The 19,722-nt window shown below is 41.4% G+C and overlaps 1 protein-coding gene across 1 annotated transcript in view; it reads left to right on the plus strand.

The window, feature by feature from the left end:
• The first annotated feature begins 14,294 nt into the window (after positions 1-14,294).
• CHIC2 (cysteine rich hydrophobic domain 2) overlaps positions 14,295-19,722 on the plus strand; it is a 57,213-nt gene continuing 51,785 nt past the window's right edge. The window contains exon 1 of the mRNA XM_014853509.3: positions 14,295-15,084. Coding sequence (XP_014708995.1) covers positions 14,966-15,084 — 119 coding nt within the window. The 5' untranslated portion in view covers positions 14,295-14,965. The remainder of the gene's footprint in view (positions 15,085-19,722) is intronic.

Here is a 19,722-nt window from a genome sequence, read left to right on the forward strand (position 1 = left end):
GCCATGCTATGGCGGCATCCCACATAAAATAGAGGAAGATTGGCACAGATGTTAGCTCAGTGACAATCTTCCTCAAGCAAAAAGAGGAGGATTGGCAACAGATGTTGGCTCAGGGCCAATCTTCCTTACCACAACCCCCCCCCACCCAAAACAGTTTCTGGCATTTTCTTGATCTCTTTCTATTCCTCCTTGTACAGGGCCATGTACTGAATGCTGTAATTAAATAGGCTCTTTTAGGTTGCAGGAACACATGGATGCTCCATTTCCTTCAGCAGACTGTTTTTGGTAAGGATAGACGGGGAAGTAAGGAAAGTAGGATCTGCCTTAGCAACTAAAAAGCCAACCTCATGGAAAATGGGAAAAATCGCTCCTCCTCAGGTCCATTTCCTCAGAAGGGGCTTACTTAGAGTTTTGTGGATCCTCTCTCCCTCTGTGAACAAAGCTTGCTAAAGTTCAGATGAAAGACCTTTCATTAGAAACCAGTTTTTTCATTAATTCAACAAGTATTTATTGAGTGCTGACTATATGTCAAGCACTCTTCAAGGCACTCGGGAAAAATGGTGAACATAACAGATAAAATTTTCTCCTAATGGGGCTCATGTTCTAACAGTTCCTTTTACTACGTTTTAGCAATGATAAATCTCATGGAGCCTGTCTCTTCTTCATGCTTGTTCTCCAGATTTTAAGTCTTCTCCATTTTCAAGATTGTGCTTGAATTAAGAAGTGGGCCTAAGCCAGTATTTCCCAGATTTGTTTATAGTGGTCACCTGTTGGTTGCTTCTACAGCATTCATAGTGTTTGGATTCAGCCTTGGAATTCTGGGGAAGCTGACGCTATCTATGGCTCCAAAGAGGAACATGTGATCTAGCCTAAGCCAGTCAGTATATGTTATCCCTTCCACAGTGACTGGCTTGGTAAGCAGCATGTGTTGAGAAGGTCCAATAAGAGCAGATCTCAGAACTTTTGGGGGGGATTTCAAGAACTCTGATCCTCTCTCACGCTCTGGAGACTGTGAGGTGTAAATATGAGGGCTGGATCTACTGCAGTCATTTTGCAGAGAAGTGGGAAGACTTTAATGCTCAGAAATAAACAGAGTCCCGAAATGGAGTTGGAGGTCTGATCAAATTGCACTTTGACTGCCCCACCTCTATACTCTAACCATCAGTGAAGCCAATAAATGTCTTTATTTATTAAGACAGTTTGAATTTAATTTTGCTAATTGAAACAAAGCATAGCAATTGACACTAAAGAAAAGAAAAGAAAAGAAAAAACACTCTCCTTTGTTTTTTCTAAAAGCATTTCACAGGACTAGATTTTCTCAGAATAAATTCACATTGCAAAATGTTCATTTTGACAGACTATAGCCTTTAGCCAATGTTGCAGAGAGGATAAAATATGCATCCCTTTGACAAAGATCTTTCCTATATTTAAAAAAATATTTTTGTATCTACTGTTATATAGTCTAAGTCCAAGGAAATATTAAATGTTAATCTTCAAAGATGGTAGGTGGTTTACATTTTTAACACAGTTTTTCAGTGAGTGATTAAAACACCTTTGAGATATTACTTAAGGAAATGAAGGGGGGAAAAAAGAGGCCATTGTGATTATGGTCGAAAGAAAGAAAGAATATATCTCGGGAGAAAGAAAATACGGAAAAGGTAGAAGAAAACAAAAAGGAGGGATAAAAATCAATTTTCTAAAAAGGGAAGTTTTAACACTAACTTGGGAGAGAAAGTATACAGTAAAATTTCTAAGATTGTATAATTTAATGTCATGTAGGAAAACATAAAGACAATAGTTAATAAATCACAAAAAGATCTCTTAAGGTTGAGTGGACAGAAAAATGAAAGATAGGCTCATTACAGACAAACATAATTCGAATTATATTAGGTTGTTTCTATGCTATTTTAATGATGATCCAGAAACAAAAGGGGGATTAAAAAGGATTGTGGAACTATTCGCTAATGGTATGAGCCTAATCTGACTCAATTAAATCTGACCGAACTGCTCTGCTCAACAGGACCATCCAAATGTTGTCTTTGATCACCTTAGGAATGAGAACGGAAAGTAATATCTGACCCTTTGGCAACGACATTTATCAAAATGACATTTGACGTGTGTGTGATGGTAGGGTCCTGAGCTACCAAAAGTTTGTAAACTCAGTAACCTGAAAAAACCTGTATTAGTAGGCACTAATTATAGAATCAACATGTGGGAAACATTACATTCATGGGTTGATTGGCATCTCTCCTAGTTGATCTGAGATTATCGTTTAAAGAGCTTTTGATTTTTGGTTTGTTTGCCAAGTTACATCATTCCTAAAGCATCTCAAGTCAGACAGGACAGGATAGAACCACATGCTGATGCCACAGAGTGTAGATGAGTCCAAATGGACCCTGATTTAGTCAACAGTCATGCTCTAATCATGAATGATCAGCGCTGTGATACTAACAAGAATGATCAACTGCTCATGTGACATGTCCTTAAACAGGTCTTCATGGTTGGCAGTGGGGTGGCAGGAGGGCTGCTGTGGAAATGAAATTACAGGGACTTAACAGACTGAGTAGGATCTCTGGGCAAGGAGGGATGACTTCTAAAGTGAGTAGTAGCCACAACAGACTTGTTGGGACATTCAGAGGAAGCATCTCCTGTGGATAAACCTCTCATGGCTAATCATTATGCTAATCCATGGGAAATAATCTGTCCATTCCTTAGATGACACATGCATTGCTACCTCAATGAACCTCTCATAGATAATGTGAGCTGTTCATTTGAATCTTGGTAAACAATAACATCAAGCTGACTCTTCTTCCAGTTCACTCATTGAATTCTTAAGTTGTCTGGCAACTGTGTAGGTCTGAATGGATGCCTAGTCACTCATAAACCCTTTCCACTACCCGAGAGTATGGCTTTGCTCAGAGAGAAAGACTGAAAGAGAGGAATGGTTGCAGCATCTTCTTGTATTTCTACAGGGATTTGTAGGTGCTCAGAACATGGTCCAGCATGGTGAATTGTTTCTGTGAAAGAGGCAGCTAGAAAGGAATATTGTCCTCATGCTCTAGATAAGAGAATTGAAGGAAGATAATTAAGAATAGACTGATTATAATGCAGCATGAAAATGCATATGCATTATCTCCTCTTTATTCCAGTATTCTATCCACCCTGAGTGATATAACATCGTCATCACTAATAACAACTAACATTTATTGAGTACTTATTATTTTTTACATATATAATTCCTTTTTTTTCTACATATGTAATTTCATTTAATCCTCCCAACAACTCTATGCAATGAGTGCTATAATTAGCTCCACTGCACAGATGAGGATAACAGGTACTGAGTCAACCCAGTTTCCCACGTCTTAAATATCATCCTGGGATTGTTAAATGTTTGGGGAGATAAATGACAATTTTTGTAACCACTCAGCAATTCCTCATTATACTGCATAAAAATGGTTATCCTCATTTTCTCATTAAGTTTATATTTTTTCCTTCTGATTTATCTTCCCTTCCTTGTAGTGGGAACTTATGCACAGAAACAAAAGGAGTCTCAGATTTTAATTGTATTTCAGCTTTTTAGGAGCCATTTAGGCTTGAATAAGTCATTTAACTCAGTCTTCTCTGAAGTCTATATAATAGGAATGATATGTTTCTGTTTATTTTACTGGAGAGTTGTGAGGGTCAGATGAGATATTATGAATGAAATTGTTTTGTAAAGTGTTAACCACTAGGCCAACACAGAATTAAATGTTATTTCTGCTTACAGATGGTCTTTTTTCTTTGCCTCATTTTTTCCTTATTTTTCTGAATAGAGACATTGCATTCTTTTACACGTTCATATCCAAATATCTTCCAAATGTTGCAATTAACTACCACAGAAAAGATAATAGAAGGACTTCTGAAGAAGTTTACTTAGAACTATCTTGTTCCTCCATGTCTAAGTTATTCTCCTGGTAAGTAAGGTGTGTTTAATTTTCTGAATCTCCAGTTTACCTCATTGTGCATTACATCTTCAAAGGACACACTGATATCTTTAAATATATCAAGTACAGAGTTAGCAGATCGTCTCCCAAAGCCTGAAATTATTCACGCATCTCCTTAAGTGCTTCACATCACTAGGAGCAACAGAATACCTTGGATACTGCAGCCCTAAAGTTAACTTACTTGAGAGAATTTGATCTTTAAAATTTTAGTTCTATATAAAAGTAACTCAGGTTGTTTATTTTTTCTCCCCAAAGCCCCAGTACATAGTTATATAGTTGTATATCCTAGTTGTAAGCCGTTCTACTTCTTCTATGTGGAATGCTGCCACAGCATGGCTTGATGAGCAGTGTGTAGGTCCGTGCCCAGGATCCAAACCTGGGAACCCTGGCCCAAAAGCGGAGCATGTGAACTTAGCCACTGTGCCAGCAGGCCGGCCCCATGTAACACAGGTTTTAAGAAGAGGTTGAAACATACTAGTCAATGAAAGTAGAAAAGAAAGTTCAAAAGTATGAATGTAAAATGCAGACATTCAGAAAGAAAGTGATATGAGAAAATATTATAAGAAAAAGGTAGATAGGAGTGAAAACACACCAGAGCAAGGCCAGTGTGTATCTGGTGGGGTGGGGAGGGAGCAGTGAGAGAGGGCATAGGGCAAGTTTTCTTCGAAGTTCCCATGTGAAGCTGGGTACTGCCGAAACTTAATCGCATGAGGAGTCCACCACGATTATAACTATGAAATCCAACTCTTCCATGTACCATGTTCAAAGAAGTTTAGGAAAATCTTAACATGGGTGAGTAAGAAGGTCATTGGCTCCCAGTGAGAGTTCAAAGGGGTAGAGAGTAAATTTTCACCCTCATTTAGGAGGTGAAAATTTCACACCCATTTAGGAGCAAAAATTTGTTGTGCTCCTCAAGCCTTCAAGATGAAGCCCAATATTTCAGAAGTCATGTATTGAGTGTCTATATAAGTTAAGAATGGCACTAGGGCGATACTACAGAGGGATAAGTAAAATAACTTCACTAAAAAAGATACCAAAGAAACTTTTACACACAGACACACAAATCCCCCCAAAACTTTTTTTTTAAAGATTTTATTTTTTTCCTTTTCTCCACAAAACTCCCCGGTACATAGTTGTATATTCTTCATTGTGGGTCCTTCTAGTTGTGGCATGTGGGATGCTGCCTCAACGTGGTTTGATGAGCAGTGCCATGTCCGCGCCCAGGATTCGAACCAACAAAACACTGGACCGCCTGCAGCAGAGTGCACGAACTTAACCACTCAGCCATGGGGCCACACCGTCCTCCAAAACTTTAAAAATTAATAGTTTGATCAATCTACTCAATCAATTTTTCCTTGCCTTTCTACTGTTTCTTATGTTGTCCAGGTCAAGAGGGAAGTGCTGGTCCCTTTTTTATTTTTTCTTATGACTTGGTTATATTGCTACATAACCAATTACCCCACACCTTAGTGACTGAAAACAACAATAAACATTTGTTATTTCTGACAGCTTCTGTGGGTTAGGAAGTGGTGAGGGGCTTAGCTGGGTGGTCTGGCACAGGGTCTCTCCTAGCATTGCAGTCCATATGTTAGTTGGGGCTGTAGTCATCTGAAGGCTTGGCTAGGGCTAGAGCATCTGCTTTGAGGATAGCTCACTCATAAGAGTGGCAGGAGGCCTCAGTTCCTCTCCCTGTGAGCCTCCCTAAGGCGCTGTTTGAGTGTCCTCATGACATGGCAACTGGCTTCGCCCAGAGTGAGTGATTTAAGAGAATAAGGTGGATGCTGCCATGTCTTTTATAATTTAGCCTCAGAAGTCACATAGTCTCACTTTCACAAATCCTATTGGTCACACAGGTCAGCTCTATTCATTGTGGGAGGGGACTACAGAGGGATGTGAATACCAGCTGATGAGGCTCATTAGGGATCATCTTGGAGGCTATCTATCACACTGGTCAAATCACACTACGTCTGGTTCTGAGCCCCAGATAATAAAAAACAGAGCTATTGACCAAACAGAGTTGATAGCAGTCAGATGCAGCCTCTGTAGAGTTAGGAACTTGAACCTACTTCTTGGAGGAAAAATGATTGAAGTAAATGGGCATATTTAGCTCAAAGAAAAAAGATTTTAGATAGAGATATCTTCACCTATTTGAAGGACTGTCACCTAGAAGAAAGAGTAAGCTTGTTTTGTGTCTCCCCAGAGAATTAACAGATGAAGATATCTTGAATGACTCTTGGACTACAGGCAATATTCAAGGGCTTGGAATAAAAAAAATAGCCAAGACACAGTCCTAGACTCCAGTTTGAAAAAGAATAATCTTTAAGAACTGTGGCAGAACATAATAAAGTATTTTTGTATATGTTCAATAAGCTACAGATATTTAATATAGTTATTGGAGATGTTCGATAGAGAAAGAAGCACCACATGATTGAGACTGAAGCATGGTTTTGGAGACCAGTGTGGATGAGATGACTTCTGGACTCCATTCTGTTTTATGAGCCTATGATTTTAGGAGTAGTCTCCAGACATTTGTGAATTTAAAAGATGGCATGAGGAAGATCCAGTATAACTTGTATGTCATATTTACAGTGTTGGTTTAAATCAACTGAGCAGCCATAGATATTCTAGGGTAATCTAAGAGAATCCACATGGATTTTACAGATAAATTGTAAAAATAATTGAAGACAGACGTTGAACTAAATATATATGTACAGTGTGAGATGATCAAGGGAAAAATGAAAACAGAATTATTTCATACGTGTAGCCATCTATTTAATATTTATAAAGCAATGACTATATGCTAGGCACTCTTGTAGGTATTGGGAAGATAGAAGGAAGCAATCTGAATATTTCTCTGCTGGTATTTAAGACCATAGAGCAGGGGCTGGCCCTGTGGCTGAGTGGTTACGTTCACACACTCCGCTTCAGCAGCCCAGGGCTTTGCTGGTTCGGATCCTGGGCGCAGACATGGCACCAATCGTCAAGCCATGCTGAGGCAGCATCCCACATGCCACAACTAGAAGGACCCACAACTAAAAATACACAACTATGTATTGGGGAGAAAAAGGAAAAATAAAATCTTTAAAAAAAAAAAGACTGTAGAGCACAGTGGGAAGATCATGGGGCAAGGAAACATATTGTTTAGACTCAGCTCCTGGTTCTACCACTTTCTGGTTGTGTGGCCTTGGGCCAAGTTACGTAATTTCCTTTTGCCTCAGTTTGCATATATGTAAAATAGGGATGATGGGGCTGCCCCGTGGCCGAGTGGTTAAGTTTGCGCACTCTACTTCTGGGGCACGGGATCCACTGGTTCAGATTCAGGGCACAGACCTACGCACCACTCATCACGCCATGCTGTGGTGGCATCCCACATAGAAGAACTTACAACTAGGATATACAACTATGTACTGGGGTTTTGGGGAGGGAAAAAAAAAAAAGAAGGAAAATTGGCAACAGATCTTAGTTCAGGGCCAGTATTCCTCACCAAAAAGCATATTTTGAAAAACAAGAAAAAAACCTGCTTGATGCAATTTAAAATTCTTCCTCACACCTAGGATGATAGTACTCATGGCTGGAAGATGCTGCTCATGGTTGGAAGATGCTGCTCACGGCTGACACTGAATATTTTTTCTCCTGAAGCCATTTCCTCATACTACGTCTACCCCATCCAAATAAACTAGGTTCAGAACTTCATAAATCATACATTATTGTTAGTATTATTATCTCTAACACACTTGTTAAGTGTTAACAAAGACTGAGTAATAAGAAAAATAGCTAACATACTCTGTGTGTTTACTAGACACTGTGTTCTAGGTCCCATCCATTTGCCTTTTTCAGAAACCATATGCTAGATATGACCCCTCCCTCAACTAGTTTCTTAGGTTGACCATTCCTGTATCACAAGCTTGGTGTAAATTTAGACATGGCAGTCAAGCAGAGTACAGGCCTGGGGCTTTGATTTTTCATCAGAGACCTATATTTCTTCAAACCAGAATTCCAAGAGAAATATTTTCCACATTGCTTCCTTGGGCCCATGGGCAGAATTTTTCTGCTTTCTCTCTTGTAGCCCGTCCTAGTTGGATGCTGTGGTCCTGCCTTTAACCTACCCATGGCCAAGTCTCCTATCACAGCATGGATATTAAAACCCCTGCCTTTTTAGGGCTGAGTAGCATTCCATTGTATATATGCATCTTGCCACTTGTGACAACATGGATGGACTTGAGGGTATTATGCTAAGTGAAATAAGTCAGACCGAGAAGGATATTTACCATATGATTTCACTCATCTGTGGAAGACAAACAAACAAAACATAGATACAGAGAACAGATTGGTGGTTACCAGAGGAGAATACGGTGAGGGGAGGGTGAAAGGGGTAAAGGGGCACATGTGTACAGTGACAAACAGCAACTAGACTTGTGGTGGTGAACATAGTGCAGTCTATACAGAAGAGGAAATATAATGATGTACACCTGAAATTCACATAATGTTATAAACCAATGTGACCTCGATGAAACAAACAAACAAACAAAACCTCCTGCCTTTAACTGCTGGGACCTACTTCTGGTCCAGTAATTCCCTTTACTCTTCCTCTTCCCAGCCCAGGGGATCGTCTACGAGTCTATCACTCAAGCTTTAAGCTTTATCTTTACTTCTGGCACACTACAAAGTTTCTTCTCTCTTTTGAATTCTACATTTACTATTTTTTAATTTTTTTCAGTATTACTATTCTTTTATAGACTTTATCTTTTAGAGCAGTTTTAGACTTTAAGAAAAATGGAGAAGATTGTACAGGGAGTTTCCTATATTCCTGCACTCAGTTTTCTCTATTAACATCTTACAGTATGTTTGCTAAAATTAAGGAACAAATACTGATGCATTTACTGTTAACTAAAGTCCATAGTTTGTTCAGATTTCCTTAGTTTTTACCTAATTTCCTTTTTAAGTTCCAGAATCCAAACCAGGATACCACATTACATTTAGTTGTCATGTCTCCTTATGCTCCTCTGGACTGTGACAGTTTCTCTGGCTTTCCTTGTTTTTGATGACCTTGACGGTCTTCAGGAGATGGTTTGGGTATTTTGTAGGATGCCTCACTACTGGAATTTGTCAAATGTTTTTCTTGTGATTGGGGTTATGGGTTTTGGGGAGGAAGATCAGAAAGCCTAAGTGCTCTTTTCATCATATCATAACAGAGGTACCTACTATCAACAGGATTTGTGGCTGTTGATGTTGATCTTGATTACCTGGCTGCAGTAGTGTTTGTCAGGTGTCGCCACTGTAAAGTCAGTCTTCCCTGCTTTCTACACTGTACTGTTTGGAAGGAAGTGTCTACACGTAGTCCACACCTAAGGAGAGGCAAGTTATGCTCCCCTTTGCTACTGTTTTCTTAATGGTTATGTTTGATCTAGGATTTCTATGTGTGTGTAGAGTGAAGGGATTCTGTGTTGGCTCTGTCAAGTTGCTTGTTGAGTCCTTCCCCAGGATTTGCTATTCTCCTAAATACAGTGGTCACCATTTAGTTTCTATCTTACACCATCTCTGCAGAATCTCACATGGACGATTACTACCTCCTTCTTTAACTTTTCTCTCCTTTTACTTTCTCAGTTTGCCTCTCACCACTTTGGCTGCTCCCTCTCAATTTCCTTTGTCAGTCCCTCCTCCTCTCCCCATCTCTAATCACTGAAATTCCTTCATCTTAGATCCTCTTATCTTCTCACTCTCTCTCCAGGCCATCTCACCTCTTGGCTTTTGAGCCATCTTTGTCACTTCCATGGCTATCTTTACCATCTATGAACTGATAGATCCCAAATGTATTTATTTCCTGACAAGACTTCTCTTTTGAGCTTCTCCCTCTGTTTCTCCCTTTTCCCCCCTTGGTCTTGTCTATCCATCCATCCACCCACACATCTATTCATCTGTCTATCTAATATCTCTGTCTATCTATGTTCTACGAGGCATCTCCATTGGGTGTCTCACATTCCACAAACTGAATTCATTATCCTCTCCTACAAACCTGGGAGATCTTTAAGTGAGGCTGAACTCAGGGGACTCAAACACAGTTATCAGGACGAAGTCATGTTTGCTTCATCCCTTGGCCCTAGTTTCTTCAGTGTTGTCATCATTCTCGGGCAGTTTCTACGATTGCAAGAGCAACATGGCTCCTAGCAGATTCACAGAAAAAGAGATTTTTCCCACCTTCCCAATAGTTTTATTAAAAGCTCTGCTATTGAATCTCATTGATTCTGTCTGAATCACATGTCCATTCAAACCAATCACTGTGCCCCATGCTCTCTGATTTGCCAGTCCTAGGTCACATGCCCACTCTTGGAATTGGGGATGGGGTCAGCTTAACCCAATCACATGTACTGTTAGTGGGAGAGATACAACTTACCGCAAATCATCCAAGAAGAGGGGGATGTGTACTGTTTGAGAAGAAGTGGGGATGCATGCTGGGTAGGTTGGACTACTGGTCTCCCATTTGGAGATTTTAAAATGCACTTCTGATAATGTCACTGCCTGGCTTCACACCCTCAGTGTATCTCCTTTACTTTTAGGATGAACTTCAGACTCCTTACCAAGGCCTTCAAATTTCTCCCAACCTCTTCACCCCCATCTCAGTTTGTCTCTGCCTTCCTCACTATGGTCCAACCTCACTAGCTCTGGTTTGTACCTGATTTGGGTCATGCATTTTTCTGCCTCAGGGTCTTTAAACATTACTATAGACTAAATGTTTGTGCTCCTCCAAGATTCACATGTTGAAATCTTAACCCCCAACGTGAGGGTATTAGGAGATGGGGGCATTTGGTAGATGATTAGGTCATGAGGGCAGAAAAATAAATTTCTGTTGTTTATAAGCCATGTAGTCTATGGTATTCTGTTATAGCGACCCAAACTAACTAAGACAAATGTGCTGTTTCTGCTGCCTGGAACTTTCTCCTCTCTTCTATTTCCCCACCCTCATACTTTTTCTTAGCTCACCTTAAATGTCATTTCCCCAGAGAAGAATTTCTGATTTCTCAGAGTGAGTTAGGTCTGTTAACTAATCTCATGGACACCCCTCTTCTTCTCCACAGGACTGATCACAATTCTAATAGTTAACCATTTTTATAATTGTCTGTCAGCCCTCCCAATGGACTTTATGCTCCATGAAGTCAGGGACTGTGTTTTGTTTACTACCTTATTGCTAAACCCTAGTTCCTGACACAGAGTATGGCACATGGGAATAACTCAATGCATATTTGTTTAATGAATGAGTGAACAAATGAGGGTTTACATGCCACCTTTGTCAGCTCAGGCTGCCATAACAAAAGACCATAGACTGGGTAGCTTAAATAACAGAAATTTATTTCTCCCAGTTCTGGAGACTGGAAGTGCAAGATCAAAGCGCAGGTTGATTTGGCTCCTGGTGAGGCCCGACTTGCTGGCTTGTAATTGGCAGTCTTCTTTCTGCCTCACACCAAGGGGAGAGTTGGGGGGGAGAGACCAAGACCTAGCTTTCTGGTCTCTTGTTATAAAGGCACTAATCTCATCCTGCGGACCGTACCCTTATGACCTCATCCAAACCTCATTACCCCCCAAATCCTTATCTCCGAATACCATTGCATTGGGGGTTACGGCTTCCACAAATGAATTTTGGGGGACACAATTCAGTCCACAGCACATGCATTACCTCATTTGATCCTTGCTAACCTCATGACATAGGTTCCATTTCAGGATGAAGAAAAGGAAGCTTAGAAAGTTGAATCTGCCCAAGGCCACTCAGCTAGGTAGTGACAGAACTTGAAGTTTTCAAATCTAGGAATATTTGCCTTAAAAGCAACAGAAGATTTGTTGCCTCATGAGGCCCTGAGGCATTATCCTGTTTGGTTTTGAGCATTTTGGTCTGAAGGTAAACATGAAAGTGTATGAAGCAGGAATGTAAAGGGGAACTCAGATGGAGAGAAGTTGATACAGCAGAGAGCCAGAGAGCACCTGAACACTAAGAGAAAAGATACTGAGAAGGGGAGTTTGTCCTCAGGAAGAGACTGGGGAAGGAGTCTGACGGGAAACTGGACCCTGAGGGGTTGGGGTGAAGTTTGGGATTATGATGTCAACCATCATCAGGGAAATGTTTGACTCATCTTCCTTCAGCCTCTTGGCCTCGTTCCCAGATCCCACACCCTTTTGCTGGCTCTGACAGGTTTTTCAGAGCAGGAAAAAGAAGAGCAAAATAGGAAGAGCAAAAATAAGGCAGCCCCTGCCTTACACTGAGGCAGTGGGAGTTACAAAGATCTCTCTGTTGAACTGATCTTAGAGTAAGAACAGTTCCCCCACACAGAACCAACATTAAGATAAGGGTGAGGTTCTCACAGTCCTAGGAAGTCTAATTAACTCATGATGTTCTGGAAATAGCACTAGAAACAATATATCTTAATTCAGATAACATTTATTGGGCTCCTTCTCAGAAGCAGGAACTGTGGAAAGTGCTAGAGATTTAAGGAGCTGTGCATGACTTCCTCTGCCCTTGGGAATTTGTCAGCTACATGATGATTTAGGTATTGGGGGCACTAGCCCCTTATCTTGGCCACTGTTTCTACAGAAAGGTGAATTCTCAGTCACAGCACACAGGGTGTGGGCCATGCCCAGAACACACTGACCTTCCTTCCTCTTGTTTCCTTTTCTCACCCTCCTGTTTTAAGCCACTCCTTTAACTGAGTGAAGCCACTGGCTGCCTGGTTCTTGCCAAGAAGGAAATTCAGGAGCTTGGCCTACCCAGTGCACTGGAGTTGACGCCCTGAGTTTGACTCTTAAATAGCCATTTGGCCATGAGAAAGTCACATAGCATCTCTGAAACTTAGGAATAAATTACATCTTCCTTGGTTACCTCACAGGGTTCTTGGGGAATATCAAATGATATATTATATATGTGCTTCATAAAAAGTAAAGCATTACATAATGCAAAAAATTGTGCTGAACCTCATAGAACTGATTAGCTGGATGGGGCCTTAGAGATCCCCTATTGTCATCCTGTATTTACTGCGTGCCATGCTCACTTCTAAGCACTTCACATATATTCATCCATTTAATCTGCAGAGCAGCCCAGTGCGGTATTGTTTCATTTTACACATGAGGAACAGAGAGGTTAAGTGACTTGTCCAAGATCACAGAGTAAGGGGCAGAGCTGAGGTTCAAATGCAGGCAGTCAGGCTCCAGAGGCCATTGTTAACCACCAAACTGAGCTCCTTTCTGTGTGCTTTGTTAGCACTCTCTGTATACTCCTCTGGGAGGACTTGACAGAATTACAATTGCTTGCCTTAGTGATAAACAAGCTGCTGGAAGGCAGGGACTGTGTCTCATTCATACATACACACACACACACACAAACACACACACACCCACCCTTGCACAGTGCCTTCCACATAGTTAGAACTGAGTAAACATTTGGTGAATGAATAAATGAATAAATGTCCTCTGGGGAGCTACATAGCAAGTCTGACACATTACTGTGTTTTTCCTTCATCTTTTCTTGGCTAACTATGCTCATTTACTTCAACCATTTCCAAAAGGAGATTGTTTGGCATTTCTCATTGTCCTCATCGCCCTCCTTTGCACTTTCTCAACTTCAACAATGACCCACCTAAAGTGAACTGCCAGGATGGAAACACTGTACTTGGTGAACAGTCTGACCAGCGCTGGGTCCACTATGACTATCCTTTTCCCCACAGTATATGCTCAATGTCCAGGGCTCTCTCAGGAGCCCACTCCTGTCCTGGAATTATTTGGATGCCTGGACAGGTTCTTGACTATGAAACCAAGTACCCAAGGTGACCCGTAGGACTTTACCAGAGGTCCAGGAAGGCAAGCAGAATCCATTAAACTCTTTCCCAGCTCCCCTTCCCTTTCGTGAGAAGAGCTGAAAGGAAGAGAAAGGTATTCCCTAAGATTTTAATGGAAGAAAACAGGTTATGGTTGATGAAGGAACTGGGGCAGGAAACTGCATCGTCGTATCTGGAGTCCAGAGAATTTGTCAATTTTGTTTCATAGAGTAACTACAATGACTTTTCTTGTAAGGAAAAACAAGTCAGCGTCATTGGCCTCACATATTGGACTATATTTAAGGGGATGATGGGTCAAGATGTTTGAATTTGGACATGTTTTGAAAAGTCCTGTACTATGGTGGACAAAAATATTTGCGGTGTGCCTGTTGGGCTCCTCTAACTGGGGAAGTACGGACTCTGGTTCTCATCACAAACTAAAAAAACTGACGAAAAGCGAGATTCGATTATTAGATAAACTGGCAATCACACGCACAATAAATTCTCTATTCCACCCGGGTTTTTATTTTTAGCTGTTTGTTTTGGTTAGAGATTACTTTGGGGAACTAAGCGCCCCACCAGACACTCCGAGCTCTGTTATGTGAATCGGGGTCAACGCCTCCGGCCCGCCGAGCCACCCCTTCAGCGTGCGGGCGACCCATTTGCTGGAGGGCGGGGCCCGGCCGGCGGGAGCGCGCGCCCAAGGCGTCGTCGGTGGGGGAGAAGCGGAGGAGGGAAGGAAGGCGGCCTGGGAGCGCGCGAGGCCTCACGTGCGCGCTCCCGCCCGCCAGCCCGCGCGCCCACGCGCCCACGCGCCCGCCCGCACTCCCGGGAAGTCTCGCGATGCCGTAGCCGGCTGCTCCCGCTGCGGGTAGCCCTGGCTGTTGCTGTGGTTGCCTGAGTTGCTGCTGCGGCGGCGACGGCGGCGGCGGAGCTGGTGGAGGTGTCGGCCGTTGGGCGGATGTTGACATTGTGTTGTTGTTATTGCTGACGGTAATGGCGGCGGCTGCGGCGACGGCCGGGACCCCATCTCCTCTGTAGCCTGAGCCGAGACAGCCAAGAGCGAACTCCGCGGCCTCTGAGCCCGCGGCAGCGACTCCCCGCAGCCTCCGCCGCCTCGCCAGCCCGGATCCCGGCCGCGGCCCCTGGAGTCAGGCCCCTTCGGGCAGAGGGCCTCGGAGGCTCAGGATGGCGGATTTCGACGAGATCTATGAGGAGGAGGAGGACGAGGAGCGGGCCCTGGAGGAGCAGCTGCTCAAGTACTCCCCGGACCCGGTGGTGGTCCGCGGCTCCGGTCACGTCACCGTGTAAGGCCCGGAGGAGGGCGAGGGCGAGGACGGGAGGTGCAGGGCTGACGGGGGGGCCCTTCCTCCTCGGGAGCCCTCTTTCCGCGGCGTCTGTCCTGTGCCTGTGCCGGGGGCCTTCGGGAGGAGGAGGCGACCAGGAAGTGAGAACTTGCCGTATTTTCGTTTGTTTAGGTCTCCGAAGTGGAGACAGACGCTGCCTTACTCCCCGACACCCACCTCTCAGCAGGCCCTACAGGCCCGGGACGGTGACGGGTCCCAGAAGACAGGGCTTTTCTGTAGGGTCTGCCCTTCGGGCCACCCATTCGGCTTCGGGGTGGAAGTACACGTATTTATGAGGTGCCTCCCCCTCGTTGTCTCATCCCGTTGCCCTGTGGTTCTCTCTCCTCGTCTGTGCCTCTGAGCCTAGTGACATATGGCTCAAAGGCCAGATCTTGGCCGTGTGAGACCCCAGTGACAATCGGTAACGAGTGGTTCACGGTCGTGGTGTCCATTTCGCACATACCCATAGGTCGTCCTGGTTTCTCGCAGAGTCAGTTTCTGCGGAGCTCGTGCAAGTTCTGTCATTGTATGTGATAAAAATGTATAGAGGACCGTGTATGTAAGATATGCAGCACTATAGATGTTTTACAACTAATTTTTTTTTTTTTTTTTTTTAACAAATCTAGGTGATGGACACACTCTGCTCAGGTTACTGAGGGTTGGGTTCTTTGTGATCTAAGTCCCTCCCTTGGGCATGAACTCTAGGGTGGCTGCTTCATTTGGTAAGGGTTTCTGTAAGTCCAGTTAGCAACGTTTTAGAAGTCTGATATTATTCAAACAATAGCGAATGAGAGCTTTCTGAAAGGTTATGACTAATAAAGGAATGTGAAAACTTGAACCAAATAATGAGCTGTCCGGAAGCAGGAAGTTTTGCAATGGTTCTCCGAGAAGTCGAGTTTGGTACAACTTGAAGTATTTGTACTCTTTTTCATTTTAGATCGCTTATTCAAATCATAGATCAAACTTCCCTGCTTGTCAGATATCTTCACCCTTCACCTTGGGTGAAATAAAAGGGCCAGCAAGTCTGAGACGGTCTGGAACAGTTTTCATAATATTTTTGGTATAGGGTGAGTGGGATGTGCAGGGAATAAGTTTTAGTCCAACAGTGAGACATCTCGTATAAGATCCCATATAAGATTGTCAGCAAAATCCTTGCGTTTCTCAGTACATGATATGACCAGACATACTGTTGTTTGGGTATCCTGATGTAATTCTTTGATTTCTTTAGCACCTGTTAGTTTATATTCAGGTGGCTTAAGAGGGTAAAAACACTGCATAATCACTGTCACAGAGCCATGAGAAGACAATGGAATTTATCACCACAATAACTTACTTAGTGTTGTAACTGTCATTGCCAGCAAAATTAAGAAATGTCACTAAATATCATAGATATTAAATCTTTAACATACATCACAGAACTTTTTTAGACTCATAGCCTGCCATTTAATTTTTAGTTTGGCTCTCAGGACCTTTTCACATTGTTTTAAACCTGAGGATTATATGGGTGCTTAAAGAAGGGATTTTCAAACTTTTTTATGCTATCCGCCCACCTTTCCCCCTACATTCCTCATATCAAAGAAAGCTGGCAAAATTTTGTTATTTAGAAAGGGGCAGCTGTAGTTGTAATGTTTCCTCTATTGAAGGAAAAGAAAAGCTAAGCACTCTTGGGTAAATGGAAAATATAATAGGTGAAGTGCTCAGAGCCAAGTAGGTGATCAGTAAATTTGATTGTAGTTGGCTACTCAGAGAGGTTAACAGGGTGTGAGAGAATTATTAGTGGTTTTGATATTAGCTCCCCATTAGAATCACCTGGGGAGCTTTAAAAAAACCCAGCCCAGTCTTTGCCCTAGGCCAGGACAATTGAAGGCCAAGTATCTGAGTGAGGGTCCCAGGAATGGATGGTTTTTAAAAAAGTCCCACAAGTGATTCTAATATGTAGCCAAGAGTGAAAACCACTATTCCAGAGGATAAGGAGGAACTATATGGTACCAGTAAACGGGATGCCTTTCTACATTGAGAGTTAGTATTTCTGTGATCTCCCTCAAACACTTCCTGCTCTTCCATATTACCTTGGTTCTGGACTCTGGCTTCAAATCTGTCCTCTGCCACTTTTTGGGTAAATTATCTGTGTCTCTTCAGTTAAGATCAGGATAGTATAGTTCCTAACTTTTAAGATTATTAAGGATTAAATGAGACAGTACATGCAAAGAATTCATCACATTGTGTAGTACTGCGCTCAATAAATATCAGCCTTTATTAATTATCCTTCACACCTATAGTGTTCCACTTTGAGAAACAGACATGTAAAGCAGAGTACTAAGAAATCTGAACTGCCATTTTCAGACCTAACAGTGATTCACTTTAGTCTGTTTTTTCCCATTTCTTAGCAGTTTATATGAGGTTAAATTACTATGTGAACTATTTTGATGAGAGTTAATAGGGATCTTGCTGCATTGAAAACCTAAGCCTGTTTTGTGATGACATAGATAAGCATAGTAATACAAAACTTTTTTTAATATGACTCTGTCGTGCATAATTCACAGGCGTACTATGCCAATGAGTAGCCCAGTTAGCACCTATAAAGGTTTTGAAACTGGTGCTTATGGGTTACTGTAACTGTGGAGCATATTCAGTTTTTCTTGCCTTTAAATATAAGGAGGAAGAGCTATTAAAACAGTTATAGTAAGACTGGTTAAACTTATCACTGCTGCTGCCCCCCTCCCCCCACCGTTTTTTAACTGAGGAGCTGGTCAGAGCGGTCTTCCCTTACCAGTTTGAAAGTAAATGGTAATGTAAACTGAATCGTCTGTAATCCGTGTTTTCACAGATTTCACTTTTGAGTAGACCTTTATAGTTGAATATTTCAACTCTTTTTTTCTCCCTACTTTATATATGGCATTACAATATTACTCTTATTTTAGAAATCACTGTATACTCAATATGGCGTGATTTGGCATGTCATTATAGTGATGTGAGAAAGTAAGTTACCTTCCATTTTTTGCTACACAGGCAGGTCTTGGTTGGTTTGGGGGCATAATCAGATTTTTGGGACGTAAGGATGCACAATGTATAATTTGCCTAAACAAAGTCTGCTTTAATGTCATGTTTAATACAAATATTTTTGTATTGACCCCAAGTCAGACTTATACCTTGTGCTTTCAACACGATCAGTATTCTTTCTTGACATTCTTCTGGATGAGTATAATAATTTCCTTCATATTAGATTTGCATGTAGAAAATATGGAACAGAGTGGTAGCTCCAACAGGGAGAAATCTTGTGCAGAAGCATATTTTGAGGAAAAGTGGTATTTGAAAGAAGGGAGGAAAGTGATAAGTTCCTATCGTTACATAATATTTATGTACGTGTGATTGAAAAGGCTTGAGCTCACACTTCAGTTAAAAGTAGATTTTCTGTTTGTGTGTGTATGATTTCTCATCATGTAATGAAGATGAGGAAGAAACTAATTTATTAGGTAGTATTGGCCACATTGGTTAATATGTTTAAATTATGGAGTTCTTTACCCCTCAGAATAAATTTGTGCAAAATATAATGATCATTTGTTGACTTTGATTTTTCATAATGATAGAGCTAAATGATGTGTTAATCTAAAAATTAGAATTTAAAACTAGTTTTAGGTATTTTCCAACTATTATCATAACTGACATTATTTGCTCCTATTTTACTTTATGCCCTCCCATATCAGAATCAAACTTGGGGCTTTCCTAGGGCAGGTGTACTCTTTCTCTTCTAAATTAAGCTCTGTCATAGAGCCAAGTTATTTTGTTGAGGTTTGTTTTTCATTTTATTCTCTTCTAATTTCACTAAATTATTGTCTTTGTGTACTCTCTTCTGAGCTGTAATCTTCCGACCGTCTCTACAAATAATTCCTTACCCTTCAGCACCAGTTTTAATCACTGGCTGTGGGACATTGCTCTCTTTGCTCATCTTTGTCTCAGGTATGCTGTAGAAAATCAAAAGATTTACAAATGTGGCTTTAACAAATTTGGAAACTGCTTGGAGTACAATAGGATCTTTCTATAGAAGACATCACAAGAACACCTTAGTATTTATTGACTTTTCAAATGATAGAGTAAATGAAAAATTGTCCGTCTTGAAATGTTATCAGTATTTCAAAACTGCTACTAGATACTGTTACCACCACCAAGAGACCCGAACATGATTTGCCCAAATAACAGAATCACTTCAATTAAACAATTTTTTAAAACTTCATAATTCTCTCTTCCTTTCCCCCAACCAGCATAATTTATAAGGCATATTCCATTTTGAAAGATTAAACTTTTGAGATTTTTGAAGACCTTATTGATGTTTTTCTGCAAGGCTGTAAAGTTCTTTGAGGACAGGGATTGTGCTTATTGGTCTTTGTTTCTCCATTACTTAATATAGTGTCTGGAATATTATAGGGCTGAAATGTTCTCTAAATAAGGGAGCTAATTGCATACATCCATGGGTCTTGTCAGAATTTCCAAAGGAATAACAGTTTTCTTCATTTTCTGTACCTCCTCATGGAGGTAAACAATATTTTACAATAGAACTCATAAAATCACATTCAAAAGATAACTGGCTCCTCTTTTTTTTTT

This window comes from Equus asinus, chromosome 3 (assembly GCF_041296235.1).
Source record: "Equus asinus isolate D_3611 breed Donkey chromosome 3, EquAss-T2T_v2, whole genome shotgun sequence".
Lineage (NCBI taxonomy): Eukaryota > Metazoa > Chordata > Mammalia > Perissodactyla > Equidae > Equus > Equus asinus.